Genomic DNA, 19,104 nt, shown 5'->3' with positions numbered 1-19,104 from the left:
GCGAAAACCATAAACAGGCCGATTCTATTATAATAAGAATCTCTCACCCCGCCCCCCCCCAACACTTTCTCCGTTACGAGGGGACTGGATCATCACTACCCCAAATGACTGCCCACAAAGCAGGAGAAAATACAAGGCCTCACAAAACGACTAAACGTGGCACTGTGTTCTGTTTAGCTACTGAGATCACACTGCAGTACCTCAGGGTGCTCAGAGTTTCGTCGTAGTTGATATCTGCTGGGCTCAGAGCAGCAACCATTGCGGTCCGAGAATTGCCACCTAAAAAGACGAATTGTGATTATTTCAAATCATACTCATTTTAGGAAAGTTTTGTTGAATGTGTCAGACCAGACAGCACAACCTCAGATTCTAAGATTTATTCAAAAGTCAACAAATTTCTTAAATGCCCCCATGCCAGGCACTGTGCTCAAACCCTGGTGTCTGCATCGGCCCTGTCTCCCTCTTCCCACGCCCATCCAGAGCTCAGCGCTCCACCAGAGCCACTCTTGGTGATGGGAAAGTCACTGTGACACAGACGGGCCCCCCCCCCCCCCCCCCCCCCCCCCCCCCCCCCCCCCCGACAGGCCAGGCTCCGCCTCTCCTTTCTATCGGCAATGTTCGACATAGCCGATCACACCCTCCAGATCATCAAGGAGGGAAAGGAGCCACAGAAAGAGTGAATGAAGGTCCAAAAACATCAGCAAAAATGGTAAGGGTTAGTCACTCTGATTACGTGTGCCCCAGAGGAGCACGGAGTTGTCAAAGAGGAAGGAAGAGCAACAGTCTGAGGCAGGCGCGTGGTCAGGAAGACGACCACTCCACCGTTCGTGTCCCGAAGTCAGCAACGCAGGGGAGAAAGCCCTGATTTAAACAAAGGCGTGCGCCTCCAACCAGCTTAAACCAACAAGATAATTACACGCCAGTGGTCAACATACCTAGATTTTCTCGAAGGAGCCAAGTAAGCACAGAATCCCTGTAGGGAATAAAATCAGTTTTCTTCTTCTTCTTACTCTATGAAACAGGAAGAAACAGTCTTAGTGTTGTTAAAGAGAGAAAAATCACATCAAAGGCAAACCAGCCTAAAATTCCCAAGTAAATGAAATTACAGTAGAACCCTCACTGTAGACATTTAACACTCACAGCTTCAATTCTCCCCGATACCCAAAGCTCCTGCAGTAAAGTGATTGTTTCTTTTCATATTTTATTTTGAAAACTTTGTAACATACACACAATAGTTTAGAGAGTAGTATAATGGGGTACCCTATATCCATCATGCAGCTCCAACCACTTTCAATATTTTGCCAATCATGTTTCAATTATCCCTCAAACAGTTTTCTACACTTTTCATTCCCAAGCTATTCTGGAGTAAATTGCAGACACCATGTCCTTCTAATCCCTAACCCTCAGCAGATGAGGGTGGTCTCTCACACAGTTAAAAGACCAGGCTAAGGGAATGTAACATCAACATAGTAAATACTGCTATTTAACATCCTGTCCATGTCATGTCTTTGTAACTCGTAGTGTTTAAAAACAAAACCAACGTTTCACCTATAAATACTTCAGGTACATATCTGTAACAGAGAAGGACTTTTTAAAAAACATAACTGCATGACTATCACACACTTAACAAAATTAACAGTAATTCCGTAACATCATCTAATACCAAATCCTCAAACAATAACTTTTACTTCTGCAGAGGGGCAAATATAAATCCGGTACAGTGAAGGCCAGATGTGTACGAGCCACTTACTCAGTTAATGCATTTACTTGGCCACCACATCATCAAGTGGGTTGTTGACCTCCTAACAATCTACTAACTCTTATACAGCAATACACATTTGGCTTCTTTGAGTGGAAATTATGCCTAAAACAAATCATTAGCGCTGGAGTAAAAGATCTAAGAAAATGATATAATTAGCTAGTATGGAGATTTGTAAAGACTGAAAATGTATTTTTCTTCTACCGCTCTCTCCGTAACCCTTCTCATTATCACAGAACAAAACAAAAAGCACCCGCACAAAGCCAGTGCTGCAATGGAGGAAGTTGTATCCTTTGAAAGTAAATTTTTTGCACACGAAGGTCACTCCAGCGTCTGCTGGCTGACTGATGTGTTGTGGTAAGACGCTAGCAAGGGGAAAGCCAGGGCTCACCGACACACACCTCCCCCGCCGCTGGCAGTTTTATAATCCGTTCCTGGCATAACCTGAGCTTAAGTCAGACTAAGGGCCATCTAGTTCTTGCAGAAGCATAGCTATTCAGAAAAAGAGTGCTACATAGCTGACCTCCAGTTTGTTGGGTAAGGAAAGTAGGCAAGCAGCACTTTAATTCCACCTCTTAGCAAAAATATCCCCTCAATCTCATCCCACTGCAGCCACACGCACATTCCGGCAATTAGAAAGTCATTTCCAACAGCAGTTTCTAAATTACACAGACCTCAAGGCAGACTGAGCCGGCTCAGTCATTCAGAGCTTAGAGGAACTTTCACCTCTCTCCAAAACTCTGGAGGCCCAAGACCTCAATTTATCCTTTTCTAAAGTTCCCTACTCTTTCCACTTTGCCTATGGTTAGTACTGAAAATGCTACAAGGTTTAAAGCATGACGGTTACAATGGCTACAAACAATACTCTAAAAATAAGCAGTGTCAGTTTGCCAAAAATGTTCTATCTTCATTTCTGTCGATTAGACTAAATGAAGGAGTAGCTAAATGAATATGCACAAATAGAACTTCAATCGTTTCTATTTGAAATACCCTGGAATTTTAGCCACTTCATTTCTATTTGCTTTATTATACAGATGAATCTCATGTCTTATATCCATAATTTTTAAAAATAAGTGCTTCAGTAGCTACACAAAAAAATGTATTCACATCAATAACCTCTTTGAAAAGAAACACTGCTAAGTGTAAGGGGTATTTAATAATCCTACTTCTCTTCCCAGTAGAAATAACAATACATCTTAATTCACCAAAAATTATGTCTGTTACATTAAAAACTAAAGTTTATTTCTGATCTGTTATAACATAAATGCAAAGCACTAAACTGGGTTTTACAAAACTGATTATAAAAAGTCATTTGTGGCACAGAGCAATGTGGGAAATATACAGATAAGTACTTTGTAAACTTCTCCTTTAATTGATATGGAAGTTAACCGATGAGTTAATTAACCAGACACGCTGGAATGATCACTAAATATTAAGTCTTCACGGTTCTGGAACCCAGATTAAATATTTGAAGAACACCCATAAAAGTATATCAAATAGCAGGTTTTAAATCTAAGGCAGCATTTTCTAATAGCAGAAAGAAACAGAAAAAAGGGATTATTTTTTATCTTTGCAGAAAGAGAGAACAAACCTGTATGTCTGAAAATATGAGCATAAAATATTTCCATACAGATACTGCTTCCATCCCCAATGTTACCCATGTGATTCAGAACAAACTGTTAGGTGCTCTATTATATATGCAAAAGGGAACTAATAAATTTTAGAGTATTTCCATAGAAATATAAGGAAAAGAAAAATCTGCTGTATTTGGGTTAAAAAGGATGCAAATAATATTTTTAAATGCAGCTTTAATGTGATTCTATAGCCTGCACTTTATATACAACTATAAAGAAAAAATAATTTTTAAATCATTAAAATAACTTTTCATGGTAGTAAATAAGTAAAGATAACACAAAGAAGTTTTAGAAAAATATACTAGTAATTTCAAGAAGCCAGCTCTGTTTTAGAATGGTACCCTTAAATTTCTGTTATCATCCTTTTGAGTGGTTTACTGACTGTTTTAAGAGCCAGTCCTCCAGATCACTAAATGAAATACTGTAAGATAACACAACGTAGAAGCTTCCTCAAATTTCTTTTTCCTTTATTCTGAATTCCTCCTCCAGAGCACATCATGTTCCCTAAATTAACTTTGCTGTTAAGTCTCATGATTCATGGTCACGCTAAAGAGCAATCCTAAATTCCAGAGCCAGAAAACAAACAATAAAAACTTTTTTTTGAAGGTTCCATTCTTACTTATGCTGCCATATACCCTGGTGAGGATGTAAAATCATCACAATTACTTCTACAGCTAGTTCATTTTTGTCAAACCCCACCATACCTTGCTGGTGCAGTTGTCCTACACATGAAAGCATTTAAAAAAGAGAATGAAATCATAGGGTAAGCCTCCATATAGAAAACACAGTGTGTAATTTTTAAGGCATAAACTGAACGACTTCTCAGAGGCAAGCAAGAAAGCACTTAATTCTTTTTAAAGATTCAAATCAGGTACTAAATTAAATTAGAACACACATGGCTAACACTTCCTTAGCTTCTAACATAAATAATGAAGCCCCTTATATAAAAATTGCTTCAGCTTTAGTGTTCCACTGTTAAGGAATGAAAGAGAATAAGTTCTTTTAAAAATACATTACCGGCCCCCAAATCAACTGCATTTACTTACTAAGGCAAACTGCTCAGAATACTCCAAAAAGTACTGCATCTTACTTAGAAAAGATTGTATGGAGAAAGAATATGCAATACTTGTGTGGTTTTTATAAGCGTTACAAAATAAGGGTCAAAAATAGTCAAACCACAGGTCTTTGCAAAGACCTAGTCCTTACTCTAGCCTGTGTTGACTTTCCTTCTCCTTAATCTCTTTATTTTTAGCACGAAGCGTGTCATACACTGTATTGTATCAAAAAGCTCTAACAGAAGAAAGGTTAAGACTATGTAAAAGGGCCAAAAAAGGACAGCCATCATAAACAATCATAAAATACCTGTCAAGTATACTTGCTGACCAAATGTCTCCTTACAAGGAAGTCTAATACTTACCACCTCCGCCAAGGCTGAAATGACTTTGCCCAGAGTTGTAAGAGACTTATTAATATTCGCTCCTTCCTGAAATCAATTACAAATATGAAAGATTTAAAGAGAATTCCTACTACTGCCACATCATATATAATATATAAAATACAATTAGCTACATGCTAGCATTATTAGTTTATTTGTGACCACAAATTCTAAAAATCTCCTTTAATCATCAATCATCCCTTCTCTCCACTTGATAACATGCTAGCACCACGTGCGTAATGCACAGTCCCAGAGTATCTTTGAGATGTTTATGCTCCACAAACTCACAGATGTGGCCTTCTTCCCACAATCCACCAACACGAAATCTCTGCTCTTGTCAAGCCCGTCTCTGGAAGAGCCATGCTCGTTACCCCATTCGGATCTTGTGTGTCCTCTCCCCACTACTGGCTCTCTCACCTAGCCAAATTCTGCCTGTTCCTCTAAAGACAGTTCAATTCTCACCTGGACCATGAAGCCCTCCTTGATGAATATGTTACATATCCTTTCTTTGAAGTTCTAAATCAGAAGTCAGCAGGATTTTTCTATACAGGTTTTGTGGGCCACATGAAAGCAGCCACAGATAATACATAAACAGATGCAGGTATATCCTAGTAAAATTTCATTTACAAAAGCAGACAGTGTACCAGATAGGGCTGCTGGCCATAGTTGGTTGACCTGTGTTGCAGAACAATCACTGACTAAGCTATTTGTCTAGCAAAATAAATACCTTTAATCGAGTCCCTTTGGCACCAGTTGAATCAGCTCGTTCGCTTCCTGCTAGATCCACCAGGCTGATTTTACTGACCTGGCAAAGAACAGTATCATTGGGGCAATTCAAAAATAAGCACGGCAGAAGTAGGAAACACTTAGAGGCAGGAAATTAAAAGATTAAGGCACGGAGAAGACTAAAACTATTGATTAGGACTCTTATATATGACATAAGACAAAGACAACATATATGAAGTAATGTTAGGATAAACAGATTTACAATGATATGTCATAGAAATATGTAAAACTCTGTAGCCACTATTGAAAACAATATGGAAGTTCCTAAAAAAACTAAAAATAGAACTACCATATGATCCAGAAAGTCCAGGAATAAATATTTATCCAAAAAACAAAACAAAACAAAACACCACTAACTCAAAAGGATATATGCAACTCCAATATTCATTGCAGCATTATTTATAATAGCCAAGATATGGAAACAACCCCCCAAGTATCCACTGGTGGATGAATAAAGAAAATGCGGTACATATATAAAATGGAATATTATCCAGTCATAAAAAAGAATGAAATCTTGCCATATGCAAAAACATGGATAGCCCCTGAGGGTATTATGTTAGGTTAAATAAGTCAGACAGAGAAAGAGAAATACCATATGATCTCATTTATATGTGGAATCTTTGGGGTGGGGGGGAGCTCCTAGATACAGAGAACAGATGGGTGATAGCCAGAGATAGAAAGTTTGGGGGGTGGTATATGGGGAAAGTAGATAAAAATGATCTAAGGGAATCAAAAAGCACAAACTTCCAGTTATAAGATGAATAAGTCATGTCTGAAGGATCTCTTATAGCTACCAGTATAATAAATCTACTGGTAACTTCAGATTTAAAAATCCAGTTGTATGTTACTGAGGCATTTAGGCAGATTAGAATTCAACATAAATTTATTATTAATAATAGTGACAATAAAATGAATATTTATTAAGTGGTTACTTTGTGCCAAGGTCTAGTATATGCACTTAACCTATATTGATACTTAATCCTCCTAAGAATCCTATGAGGTTGGGAAACTGAGGCACAAAGACATTAAGTTACCTTGCCCAAGGTAACACTGCTGAAAAGTGGCAGAGCCGGAGTCCAAACAAGCAATTGAATCCCAAAGTCTATATATTTAAGCATTATAGAAAATGAGGAATTAACCAGCCAAGCATTTGAACAACATCAGAACTGCTGTGCAGTTATTCACTCTCCAAGAATAATATACATCTTGTCTGCCTCATGGCTTACTTCAACATTTAATCCCACAGTAACATTAGCAGAGCTCAAAAAAAAATTAAAATACACACAGCAAAGAAGATAATAAAGTAATGAAGAGGTTCCACTCAAGTAGAAGAAAAGGAAAGATTTTCTCCCCACAGTACTGCTTAATTAGCTCTCTCACACAGAGAAGTTTTCAAGAGCCAAAGTCTTGGACTGTTTTTTCTTAACCTCATTTTCTCTTTTGCAATTTCACTTAGGACCCATGGTTTATTCCACTCTAAAACTGATTTAGAGTGGAATAAAACTGATAAGCAGAAGGTATAAAATCCCCTCCATTAAGTAAAAATCCCCTCCACAAAGTGCAGAGGGTAGCAAGAGGGACTTCTGAAAGTCCCCATTCTACACAGCTCAAGCCCAGAGACCGAAGTTCTCTCACCTTCTCAGTGGAGAGGTTGGTCTCAGTATCATGTTTCTTCTGGGTGAAAACAATTGTAAACACAGCGTGGGAACGGCTACTTGTTTCATTCATGTTGGTAGCTGCCACTGTCCTAAATAAACATAAAGGTGACCATGTGACAAAGGAATTCATAGACGGAAGTTAAAAGGGACAGGAGGCTCCACGTTACAGGCACAACAACAACCAACAACTTTCATTCACAGACTGCGAGACCTGCACACAAACTGCTCTCCATACACTTCATTTATGTACGAGCCTATGAAGTTACCCTCCAACTCCCCAACCCCCAAGGTACCCCCACAGAATCATCTTTCATACTCCAGCTGTCCCTTTGGTAACCACCAAAGCATTTCATTTTTATTCCTCATTAGGCATTTATTCCAGAACCAACTACTACCACAGGCACATGATAAGCAACATTTTAGCATGACCACGACTTAACAGTGAAACTTAACCAAAGTTCTGTTGTGTCTCCACAGCGCACTGTTTTGATAAGAAGACAGATACTGAATACGCTGACACCCTCACCTCTCCAGCACAGCCAAAGGATCAGAGGACTCCACAATAAGAGCAACTTTCAGAATTACGTGTGGTCTCAAGCCCTCCACTGGGCACAAAGGGCCTCCAAGTGCGCCAAAGACCTCCCGCCGTACCTGGCTTTGTTCCCGGCGTCCATGAGGTCAGCAATGTCTGTGTAGGAGGTGACTGCCAACTTGGACAGATCCTCAACGTATGGGCCAAGAAGTGGGTGCTCACGTACACGTAAGTTGCCCTTGTTTTTTGGGTTCAGCAAATCTCGCACTCTTTCACAGTAAATTTCCATGTAGCTCACCTTGAAACAAATTATGAGCGAATTAGGACTCAGGGAAAAAATTCTCTACATTAAGATTTTTTTTAACTTTTATTAAAAGCTCTATAACTAGAGATCAGCCGCCTTTACTAAGTGAAATGCCACACACAGTTCCAGTCCCTTTCACTCTAGTAACAGTGCGCACAGACATCACTGCGTGGGTCAGAACCAGCCTTCCGACTTCAGGGGACAAAGGAGGCGAACAAGCTATCTCACCCACAGTGGCGCCACCTGTCTCAGGCAGGAAAAATAGCATTTTTAATAGCAACTTAACAGTTGTCAGTATTTTAAATGCATACTGTTCTCAATAATTGGGGATTACTGAGAGCTTACTCTAAAGCTTGGAAACAAGATTTCAATTAGTGTCAAAACCAAGGAACAGTATCAATACTCCACAGCAGTTAAGACAAAAGAGACTGACAACTCTAACACTTTAAGACTGACCGCAATATGACTTATTATGACAAAAAAAAAAGTGTCTACCAGAAAGGTAAGGACTGGTCAGCACAGAACCTGACTGTGTGGCCTGAACCGTCCAAGTCTTAGAGAGGAAGAAGCCTCAGACAATCTGTTAAATCTGTCAGGAAGTCTCCTCCTGTCAGCAGGACTGTCCTGCCATGGGGAGGAATGTGTTAGGCTATCATTCACTTCGCTTTCCTGTTTTCCCAACACCATTTGTTGAAGAGACTTTCCTTTCTCCATTGTATGTTTTTTGGCTCCTTTATCAAAACTTAGTTGCCCATAGATGCGTGGGGTCAGAACACTTTAATACTATTAGTGGCTATGAAATGAAATACCAAAAATGGGGAAGTGTGTAAAATAACTTCATAAAGCACATACAAAAAAGTAGAAATGTTTATCAAGTAATATATATATATATATATATATGAAGTGATTCTGTAAATCCTTTTTAAAGAAATAGCAATTTCTTTTTTTAGGGTTTTGTTTATTTATCAATCAACCAATTATTCAATCAAGAGAGGGTAAGGGAAAGAGAAAAGGAAACATCGACTGACTGCCTCTTGTACATGCCCAGGCCAGGGACCGATCCTGCAACCCAGTCACGTGTCCTGACTGGGATTCAAACCAGCAACCGTTCACTCCTCGGGATGATAACCAAACAACTGAGCCACACCGGTCAGGGCTATAACCCCCTTCTTTAAAGAGCTTGGCTATACAATGGATAGAGAATAACTTTCCAAGATATAAGCAACTATGAAGGCGGGGGAGGGAGAAGAGAGTTGATTACCTATGTTTGCAAAACTTACACCTATCAAAAATATGATTAATAATATTAAAGGGACAGAGATCACACAAATGAATAAGAACACTAAAATTCCAACAGGTAAACTGACAATGGTATCATTTACAAGATGTTCAACCTTCCTAATAATAAAAAAATTCATGTTTAAGTTAAGAGTGAGGAATTTCCCCTTATCAAATTGGCAAAAATTTGAAAACAAAAGTACTAAACGTTAACAAAGGCAGATGAGTGCTTACACCTACCTGATGGGGCTTCTTTTTAAAATTCAAATATATTGTTTGACAACCAACACACATCAAAGGAAATAAATAAAATTAAAGTCAGACTTATGAATAAGGATTTAATCGCAACATTATTCACTGTAACCAAAACTTAGAAATAGCCTAAAAGCACAAAACTGGGGGAGTGGTTAAGTGATCTATAGTACGGTAATAATTTAGAGTCGTTGACAAGCAACATCTGAGGCAATGGAGTAGGGAGGCCTCTGGTTGTAATTGGCAGGTGTACTCACCTCTACAGAGTAGGACATTTCTTCATTACAGTTGTCATTGATTTTTTCAAACAGCTCTTCACATAACTACATAAACAGAATAGCATATATCAGAGAAGCAGTAAGTTACCCAGGAATACTAAACAAACTGAGAATATGCCTTTTTCTCTCTATTTCTTAAAATATTAATGGCATCAATAACAAAGGTAAATTCCTTGAGTGAAATAAAAGAACAGTTTTAAATACATCTTATCTATGTAATCCCCCAACAATAGCATTCCACCAATATTTCCTTAGAAAGAAAGCCACATTAGGGAAGGGAGAAAAATTATGTCTTTTACAATGTTATATCATTAACACATTTAATTCATATGAATTCATCTCTTCATACTATACTAGAGTAACTGTGACTCCACTATCAGTATTACTATTGTAGCAGTAAAACTATTATATTTTGTATATAATATGATATACTTATTATGATATATAAATTTTATTACCATATATCAGTTACTATGTACATTATAAATTTATACATACATAATACAGAGAGAGAATACATACTATTTGGAGGGGGTAAATGAAGGTATTTTCGAGAATCATTTTTGACTCTAAAACTCTTAACTTCTCCCTGTCTTAAGACCCCAAATCTTTTGTGAAAGGCTACTCCGCTACACGGTGACATTTTTTTCTTTTCTTTTCTTTTTTTTTTTTTTAAGATTTCATCTCTTTATTTTTAAAGAGAGGGAAAGGGAGGGAGAAAGAAAGGGAGAGAAACATCAATGTCCAGAGAAACACATTGACTGGTTGCCTCTCACATGCCCCCAACTGGGACCTGGCCCACAACCCAGGGATGTGCCCTGACTGGGAATTGAACTGGCAACCTTTTGGTTTGCAGGATGACGCCCAACCCACTAAGCCACAGCAGTCAGGTTTACACAGTGCCATTTCTAACAGAAAATGTTAATTTTTCTAGATGAGAAAAATTATAAGATATCATTGTCCCTATCCCTTGAATTTATTTAAAATGTTATATGAAAAATAGTAACAACCTATTGAATTTTCATTTGCTATATATTAGTATTAAGGCAATCAATATACATTCAGAAAGTGAACTATTTATTTGTGATTCTCTTGAAGTCTAAATAGAATTTAAAATTTATTATAAATGGCAATTTCTAAATAATAATCACCTTTTTAAAATGCTAAGCTTTTGTAAAAATTTTATTTATTTATTTTTAGAGAGAGGGGAAGGGAAGGAGAAAGAGAGCGAGAGAAACATCAATGTGTGGTTGCCTCTGGTGCACCCCATACTGAGGACCTGGCCTGCAACCCGGGCATGTGCCCTGACTGGGAATCAAACCAGTGACCCTATAGTTCACAGGCTAGCACTCAATCCACTGAGCCACACTAGCCAGGGCAAAATTCTAAGCTTTTGTATTAAAATAAAATATTCTAAAATTCTACCAGAAAGGAGCCCTAGCTGGTGTGGCTCAGTGGATGAGTGTCAGCTTGTGAATCAAAGGGTCACTGGTTCAACTCCCACTCTAGGGCACTTGCCTGGGTGGCAGGCCAGTCCCCAATATAGGGGGCATGCGAGAGGCAACCACACATTGTTGTTTCCCTCTCTTTCTCTCTCCCATCCCCTCTCTAAAAAACAAAATAAATAAAATCTTTTTAAAAAATAAAGTAAAAAAAAATTAAAATTCTACCAGAAAAGAGATACTAGGAAAGATATATAGGTTAAGTATACAAGAATTCCAGTAACAAATTAAAGGAAAAGGAAGGAGAAACTAAGTGTAGTAATGGGATAAGATGAATGACTATTTAGTATAACTTGGCATAATCCACAATTATTTTGTTGCTCAAGAACTACTGCACAGGAAAAGCAGAGACTCTAGAACTATCTTGCCCGCACTGGGTTCTGGCTCTGTCACTCGGGCAACTGACATGACCTCCGTGCCGCAGCTTCCTCGTGTGTAAAGTAAGGGTAGCAACAGCACTCGCCTCTCAGGGCCCCATGAGGAGGACTAGATGAGCTAGCATCTGTAAAGCACTTAGGCCTGTGTGTGGCACATGGGGAGTGCTTCAGAGTATTTTATATATTAGTATTCTAACTATTGCTGTTCCTATATACAGAGGACAATCCCAAATATGCAAGATGGGGCAAAAGCAGGTTCACAGTTGTGAGTACGTAAAATATAAGTTTATTCTTGTATCATTATTTATTAATTATTGCATTATTTCCTTTTTTATTATTTTTAAATATATTTTATTGATTATGCTATTACAGTTGTCCCACTTCCCTCTTCACTCCCCTCCACCCTGCACACCCCCTCTTATCTATATTCCCCCCCTTCATGTCCATTTGTCTTAAGTTCTTCAGCTTCTACATTTCCCATACTATTCTTTCCCTTCCCCTGTCTATTTTCTACCTACCATCTATGCTACTTATTCTCTGTACCTTTTCCCCCCTTTCTCCTCCTCCCACTCCCCTGTTGCTAACCCTCCATGTGATCTCCATTTCTGTGGTTCTGTTCCTGTTCTAGTTGTTTGCTTAGTTTGTTTTTGTTTTTGTTTTAGGTGTGGTCGTTAATAATTGTGAGTTTGCTGTCTTTTTACTGTTCATATTTTTTGTCTTCTTTTTCTTAGATAAGTCCCTTTAACATTTCATATAATAAGGGCTTGGTGATGATGAATTTCTTTAACTTGACCTTATCTGAGAAGCACTTTATCTGCCCTTCCATTCTAAATTATAGCTTTGCTGGATAGAGCAATCTTGGATGTAGGTTCTTGCCTTTCATGACTTGGAATACTTCTTTCCAGCCCCTTCCTGCCTGTAAGGTCTCTTTTAAGAAATCAGCTGACAGTCTGATGGGAACTCCTTTGCAGTAACTCTTTCCTTTTGTCTTGCTGCTCTTAAGATTCTCTTACTCTAATCTTGGGTAATGTAATTATGATGTGCCTTGGTGTGTTCATCCTTGGATCCAACTTCTTTGGGACTCTCTGAGCTTCCTGGACTTCCTGGAAGTCTATTTCCTTTGCTAGATTGGGGAAGTTCTCCTTTGTTATTTGTTTAAATAACTTTTCCACTAGTTGTTCTTCCTCTTGTCCTTCTGGTACCCCTATAATTCAGATGTTGGAATATTTAAAGGTGTCCTGGAGGTTCCTAAGCTTCTCCTGATTTTTTTTGAATTCTTGTTTCTTCATTCTTTTCTGATTGGTTATTTCTTTCTTCCTTCTGGTCCACTCCATTGATTTGAGTCCCAGTTTTCCTCCCATCACTATTGGTTCCCTGTACATTTTCCTTTATTTCACTTAGCATAGCCTTCAGTTTTTCAACTGTGTGACCAAATCCAACCATTTCTGTGAGCATCCTGATTACTAGTGTTTTGAACTGTGCATCTGATAGGTTGGCTATCTCTTCATCACTTAGTTGTATTTTTTCTGGAGCTTTGATCTGTTCTTTCGTTTGGCTTTTTTTTTTTTTTTTTTTTTTTTTTAGTTTCTGAGTGCCTGTTATGGTGTAAGGGGTGGAGCCTTGGGTCATCTGCCAGGGCAGGGTAACCCACCTTGATGCACTATGACACTGTATGTGGGGGAGGGGTTCGAGAGGGAACAATGGCTCTTGCTCTGCTCTCTGCTGGTTTTCAGTCACTTCCCGTTACCTACAATTGGGCCCTTCTGGTGCCGATTCCTGGGTGGGTGGGTTTGCATATGTTCTAGGACCCTGTGGGTCTCTCCAATGAACTCTCCTGTAAGGCTGGGAGTTTCTCCCGCTGCCGCCTCAACCCCCCCATAGGTGTTTTCAGTCAGAGGTTTGAGGCTTTATTTCCCCACTGGAACCCTGGACTGCACGGTCTGTCTTGCTCCCCAGTTGTTCCTCCGGGTTTATCCTCAGGCGAACGTGGGATCGCCCAGTCTGCCAGCCCCTGCCTCACTGCGGGTCCTCTCCTTCTCAGCTGCCCATCTCCGCCCCTCCTACCAGTCTAGATGAATGTTTCTTCTTTAACTGCTTGGTTGTCAGACTTCTATACAGTTCTATTTTCTGTCAGTTCTGGTTGTTTTTTGTTTTTAAATTTGTTGTTGTCCTTTTGGTTGTGTGAGGAGGCACAGTGTGTCTACCTATGCTTCCATCTTGGCTGAAAATCTAATTATTGCATTATTTTCTATATGAACCAGTGTAAACCTACTCTTGCCCCACTCTATATGTCTTAATACAGACATATATTTTTTAATAATTGTTTTTTAAAGATTTTATTTACTTATTTACTTATTTTTAGAGAAAGGGGAAGGGAGGGAGAAAGAGAGGGAGAGAAACATCAATGTGTAGTTGCCTCTCACTCGCCTCCTACTGGGGACCTGGCCTGCAACCCAGGCATGTGCCCTGAGTGGGAATCGAACTGCAACCCTTTGGTCTCAGTCTAGGGCTCAGTTCACTGAGCCACTCCAGCGAGAGCCAGACATACAGTTTTTAAAGGAAAAACATATATGCTAGTATGTTCAATATTTTCTAAAAATTTTCTAATCTTTGTTAGTAAGTAATCATTTTAATCATATAGCTGAATTCAAAATTATAGTCTAATAATCCATTAGAAAAAGTGGCTATTGCTCCCTTATGTATTTTATTCTCAAAATATAGAAATGGTCACACTAGGTCTATAGCAAAAAACAAACCCAAAAAACCCTCTTTAATATTAATTTCAAATATCATTAATATAAGCAGGTCACTTTCCTGTTATTTATTTACTTTTTAAAAGATTTCATTTATTTATTTTCAGAGAGGGGAAGGGGAGAGGAAGAGAGGGAGAGAAACATCGATGTGTGAGACAGACAGACAGACAATTGGCCCGAAACCCAGGCACGTGCCCCAACATGGAATCAAACCGGCAACCTGTCGGTTTGCAGGCCCACGCTCAATCCACTGAGCCGCACCATACAGGGCACATTCCTGTTACTTAAAAATAAGTTTCTTCTCAATAACTATATCACAACTCCTCTCCATTCTTAAAACATAAAAAATCAAAAGACAAACTGCTCTTAAAAAAAGAAATCTCAAGACTGTTCAACCTTAAAATGATAGTATTAAACTAATACAATAAAAGGAAAGTGTCTCTAAATAAGACAGTCAAAAACAGCAAAATTGCCCTGGCCAGGGTGGCCCAGTTGGTTGGAGCATCATCCCAGAAACAAAAAGGTCGCAGGTTTGATTCCCAGTCAGGTCATATACCCAGGCTGCAGGGTCAATCCCCAGTTGGGATGCAACTTTATTCAAGAACTATTGCATAGTTACGAAAAGGCAAACAATCAATGTTTCTGTTTCTCTCTCCCCCTCCCTTTCTCTCTAAAAAGCAATGAAAAAAATGTCCTTGGGTAAGGGGAAAAAAATTACACTCTTCAGAGGTGATCTATATACAGAACTTAAAATCAGACAATATTCACTAGGTGTCCCCAGCCTGCTCTGTTACATATTATCGATCTCTTCTAGAAGAAGCTGGTAACGCTGTTCAAATGGTAAAATAACATACATAACACTGGATACACAGCAAAGCCTTTACAAAACATTGACTTTCCCACTTAGAGTAGACATGTACACAGGTCAGTCTCATCCACTAGACTGTTAGTTCCTCTGAGGGAAAGGGACAAGTGACTTATTTTGTGAGTGTTATGACAGTCCCTGAATAAATGTTTGCTAAATAAAAATAATTGTTAAAGTCACTAAAGTCTAAGGGTAACGATGAACAGAAGTTTTTCGTTGTTTGTTTCTTACCTGTGGAATGATGCCAGCCTGGCTTTCTTCTTGTTTACCCATCATGGTATAAGACTTCCCGGCACCAGTCTGCCCATAGGCAAAAATACAGACATTATATCCCTCAAAGGCATGTAAGAGCATTTCCTTTCCAATGTCATTGTACACACGGCTTTGAGATGCAAAACAGGGATCTTCTGGCTGTAAAGATTAAAAGGAGAAAAAAATGACACTTTATTCATATTCTTTCCTATGTTTATTTGATTATTTCTATAATAAACACAAGTGTTTCAGAATAGTCAACTAAAATATATTGAACATTTTTAAAGTACCCCCTACACATAGTTAATTTTCCTCACTTTATACACACGTACTCTATTAGCGTTATCCATTATCCAGGTCAGCCATACATGAAAATAACTACATGAAATTATCGACTATGATTACATTTCATTTTCCATAACCTTACAAGTATCACTCTTTCATGCATAGAAAATTTTCTGAAGAGGAAAATGGGACTAAGATGTCAAATGTCAAGTGCACATACAAAGATACTTTTTGAACTCGCTACTGTATGCGGCTTTATTTCAATAAACACAGCTTTCAGTGAAAAACTGTTTCCAATCCCTTGCCTAGGCCCTTCCCTTGCCAATTAGGTTTTGTCAATAGTTCAAAACGTCTCTTATTCCAATAAAAAATGGGGGGAAAAAGAAGGAGAAAAACCCATATAATAAAGAAATGCAGAGGCAAACTCTAATTTAGGTTGAGAAGCCAGAAAGATGAATGGTCTTATACTGAGTACGGATACTGCAAAGAACCCCACTCTCAATGTTCCTAGGTGTTTCTCTGTTTCTCTCTCCCCCTCCGTCTCTCTCTGAAAAGCAATGAAAAAGATGTCCTCAGGTAAGGGGAAAAAAATTACATTCTTCCACAGGTTGTTGGACCTGCGGGCTCTTTCAAAACACACCCAAAAAACCCTTCAAAAACCTCCCAGTTCCCCTGTGCGGTACGACAAGGACACTCACCGAGGTGTGAGACCAGTAGGAGTAGTCGAAGCTGAAGGACTTCGGAGCTTCCTTTGGGTTCTTTGGGTTAACAATACCTAGAGGATGAAAATGTTTTGATTTATGAGTCACTTCGCTACATGTTCTTTAGTTCACTGTGATGTTATAGATGGTAAATTCAAAACATCCAAATCTAAATTCATGCCACTGGCTTTAAATAGGGCAATCAAACCCCAAAATAATCACATTTTTAATAGGTGGTCTACATACAGAATTTGAAAAGAATCAAATCAGCCCAGTAGCATTCACTAAGTGTCACCAGGATCCACAACAGAGGCTGGTACACAGCAAGTGATCATTACATATTTGATGACTGCCCCTGAAGTAAGATAGTAGCCAAAATTTGGAAATGGGCCACATTATTATTTCAAGGTGCTTCATAAGGCTTCAAATATTTCAACACACCAGAAATAAAAATTACCAAGTTACTGGATCAATCTAACCACTAGTTGAAACAAACTCTTTTTAAAGCTCTTTTTTACTTCAGAAAAGCATTTGGTAATGAAGCATTCTTTGGAAAGACAGTCTTATTTCTGAAATCCACAGCTGATAACTAATAACAAATTATTATATACGTATGTATGTACACTTGTGTATGAGTGTATACAGTGAAATCACAGACCACTAAGTCTTCTGTAGAATGTTACAAATAGTAAAATTACTTTCTGACTGAAAAGCATGAAGTCTCGCTGCCCTATGAACAGAGCTTTCTCGTGTGATTAATCCAGTCACAGCAACTTCAGGGACTGGCTGAATGCTGAGGCTTAGCTTAGCCCCTCGCCCTTTCTAATACACATAAAGCTTTGGCTCTCATATTTCACATGGAATAGCATCCTTACAACATGTGTTCATGAAATCTCCTCAAAGACCAGACATCCTGACCAAACCACTTTGCTAAGGCAGGGCCACAACCCAGGGTATCAGTGAGATCAGGATTAAAAAATAAATCTATCCAGAGCAGCTGCTGTTCAGGACACAAATAGCAACAGTTGCCATGGTGCTCTGAGTTCTCTCTCTTGCTGGATTCGGCTGCCGCACTCTTACGCTCCAACCTCAAACGCTGACAGAATATTAATAAGGCTCACACTGCTCATAATCACGTGACAAGGAGACATGGTTCTAGAAAGAACATCTGCTCACACACAAATGGCAGCCTAAGCAAAGAAGAATGTTTCTAACCAAAAGGCACTACAAAAGATTTAAGTGATAGCCAACACTCACGGAGCACTCACTCCACGCTGGGAAGTGCTTTCTCTGCACTGACCTATTCAATCCCCCCACCGCTCAGTAAGGTAGACGTTTCATTATCCCCGGTTGGTAGATAAACCATCGCAAAGAGGTTTAAAGAACTTAGCCCAGACTACAGAACTAGCTGGTGCCAATCTAGGATGTGGACTTGGAAAAGCTGGGCTCCAGAGCATACCCTGAGACACGTAAATGCTTATTCCCCATATGCAGCCGTCACCAGTAAGGCTTCTTCATGCATATGCACACGTGTGCGTGTGTGTGTGCACACGTATATGACTATGTCCCTAAAATTATACCGCAGGCATTGTTTAAAACTCTTCTTACCCATCTAAAACTGGGAACTTGAGGATTACAGTTCCTAAAACATGAGAGACCACATACAAACTCCACCAAGAAAAATGCAGTTACTGTCATACTGGATGAACCAGATTCCAGGTCTCGGTGGCTCGGCAATAAGGACAATGATGAGATGAGATGTAGGATATGACCTCTGAAGTAGCCTTCACCCCTCAAAAACATGGTTAAAACAAATACTTCTAACCTCTAGAAAATGTTTTTATAAATCTTTTAAGCCATGTTTCAATCATTCTTTTAGCCACCCACCAATTCTGCCGAGAACAATTTAAGAAACAGCTAGTTTTCAGATTCTACACCTTTGTTTCCTTTTCCTTAAGTAAGGAAAAGCAAAAACTACACCATGAAATTAAATTTCTTTGATTTGCATAAAATCCTTTTCCTCTTCCTCAGTAATACCTTCACCCAGATCTCTGAAACTTCGGAAACTAATTTTCCTAGTTTCTAGCTTCAAAACCATGAGGCCTTTTAAATAACTGACGTTAAACACAAAACCCTTTTTTATTTTTAACATAAATAAGTAGATCAAAATATAATTTTAAAGTTATTTATGTAAGTTATATCAAACAAGGTTAAATTTACTTGCAACATTTAGAAATTCTAAATTCCTAAATAATTTTTCTTTCAGACACCTTAAAACAACAACAAACACACACATACAAGACACCTTAGAACAATGCAAAATTCAATACTGTTGTTACCTGTTTAAGGGGAAAGTGCAAGCAGAAAGCCCCAGGAGGCACGGGTTAATTTCTATAAGTTAGGCTGGGTGTTACTGGGTTGGCCAAAATGTCCATATGGTTTTTCCGTAAAAT

At 38.8% G+C, this 19,104-nt stretch overlaps 1 protein-coding gene across 15 annotated transcripts in view; it reads right to left on the bottom strand.

Moving 5' to 3' along the window:
* Nucleotides 1–19,104, bottom strand: part of KIF1B (kinesin family member 1B) — a 136,072-nt gene that overhangs the window by 87,415 nt on the left and 29,553 nt on the right. For 11 of the 15 annotated variants that reach the window (XM_036025287.1, XM_036025297.1, XM_036025292.1 and 8 more), the window contains exons 3-12: nucleotides 16,649–16,725; nucleotides 15,645–15,824; nucleotides 9,896–9,961; nucleotides 7,924–8,102; nucleotides 7,250–7,361; nucleotides 5,556–5,633; nucleotides 4,811–4,876; nucleotides 4,098–4,115; nucleotides 936–1,011; nucleotides 201–279 (exon numbers count right to left, since the gene is read on the bottom strand). In XM_036025287.1, coding sequence (XP_035881180.1) covers nucleotides 201–279; nucleotides 936–1,011; nucleotides 4,098–4,115; nucleotides 4,811–4,876; nucleotides 5,556–5,633; nucleotides 7,250–7,361; nucleotides 7,924–8,102; nucleotides 9,896–9,961; nucleotides 15,645–15,824; nucleotides 16,649–16,725 — 931 coding nt within the window. The remainder of the gene's footprint in view (nucleotides 1–200; nucleotides 280–935; nucleotides 1,012–4,097; nucleotides 4,116–4,810; nucleotides 4,877–5,555; nucleotides 5,634–7,249; nucleotides 7,362–7,923; nucleotides 8,103–9,895; nucleotides 9,962–15,644; nucleotides 15,825–16,648; nucleotides 16,726–19,104) is intronic. The other 4 variants (XM_028513750.2, XM_036025288.1, XM_028513749.2 and 1 more) reach the window with 1 other exon arrangement.

Source organism: Phyllostomus discolor, chromosome 5, assembly GCF_004126475.2.
Source record: "Phyllostomus discolor isolate MPI-MPIP mPhyDis1 chromosome 5, mPhyDis1.pri.v3, whole genome shotgun sequence".
In the NCBI taxonomy this organism is placed as follows: domain Eukaryota; kingdom Metazoa; phylum Chordata; class Mammalia; order Chiroptera; family Phyllostomidae; genus Phyllostomus; species Phyllostomus discolor.
The sequence above is the reverse complement of the archived record's forward strand: the minus strand, read 5'-3'. Positions and strand labels throughout refer to the sequence as shown.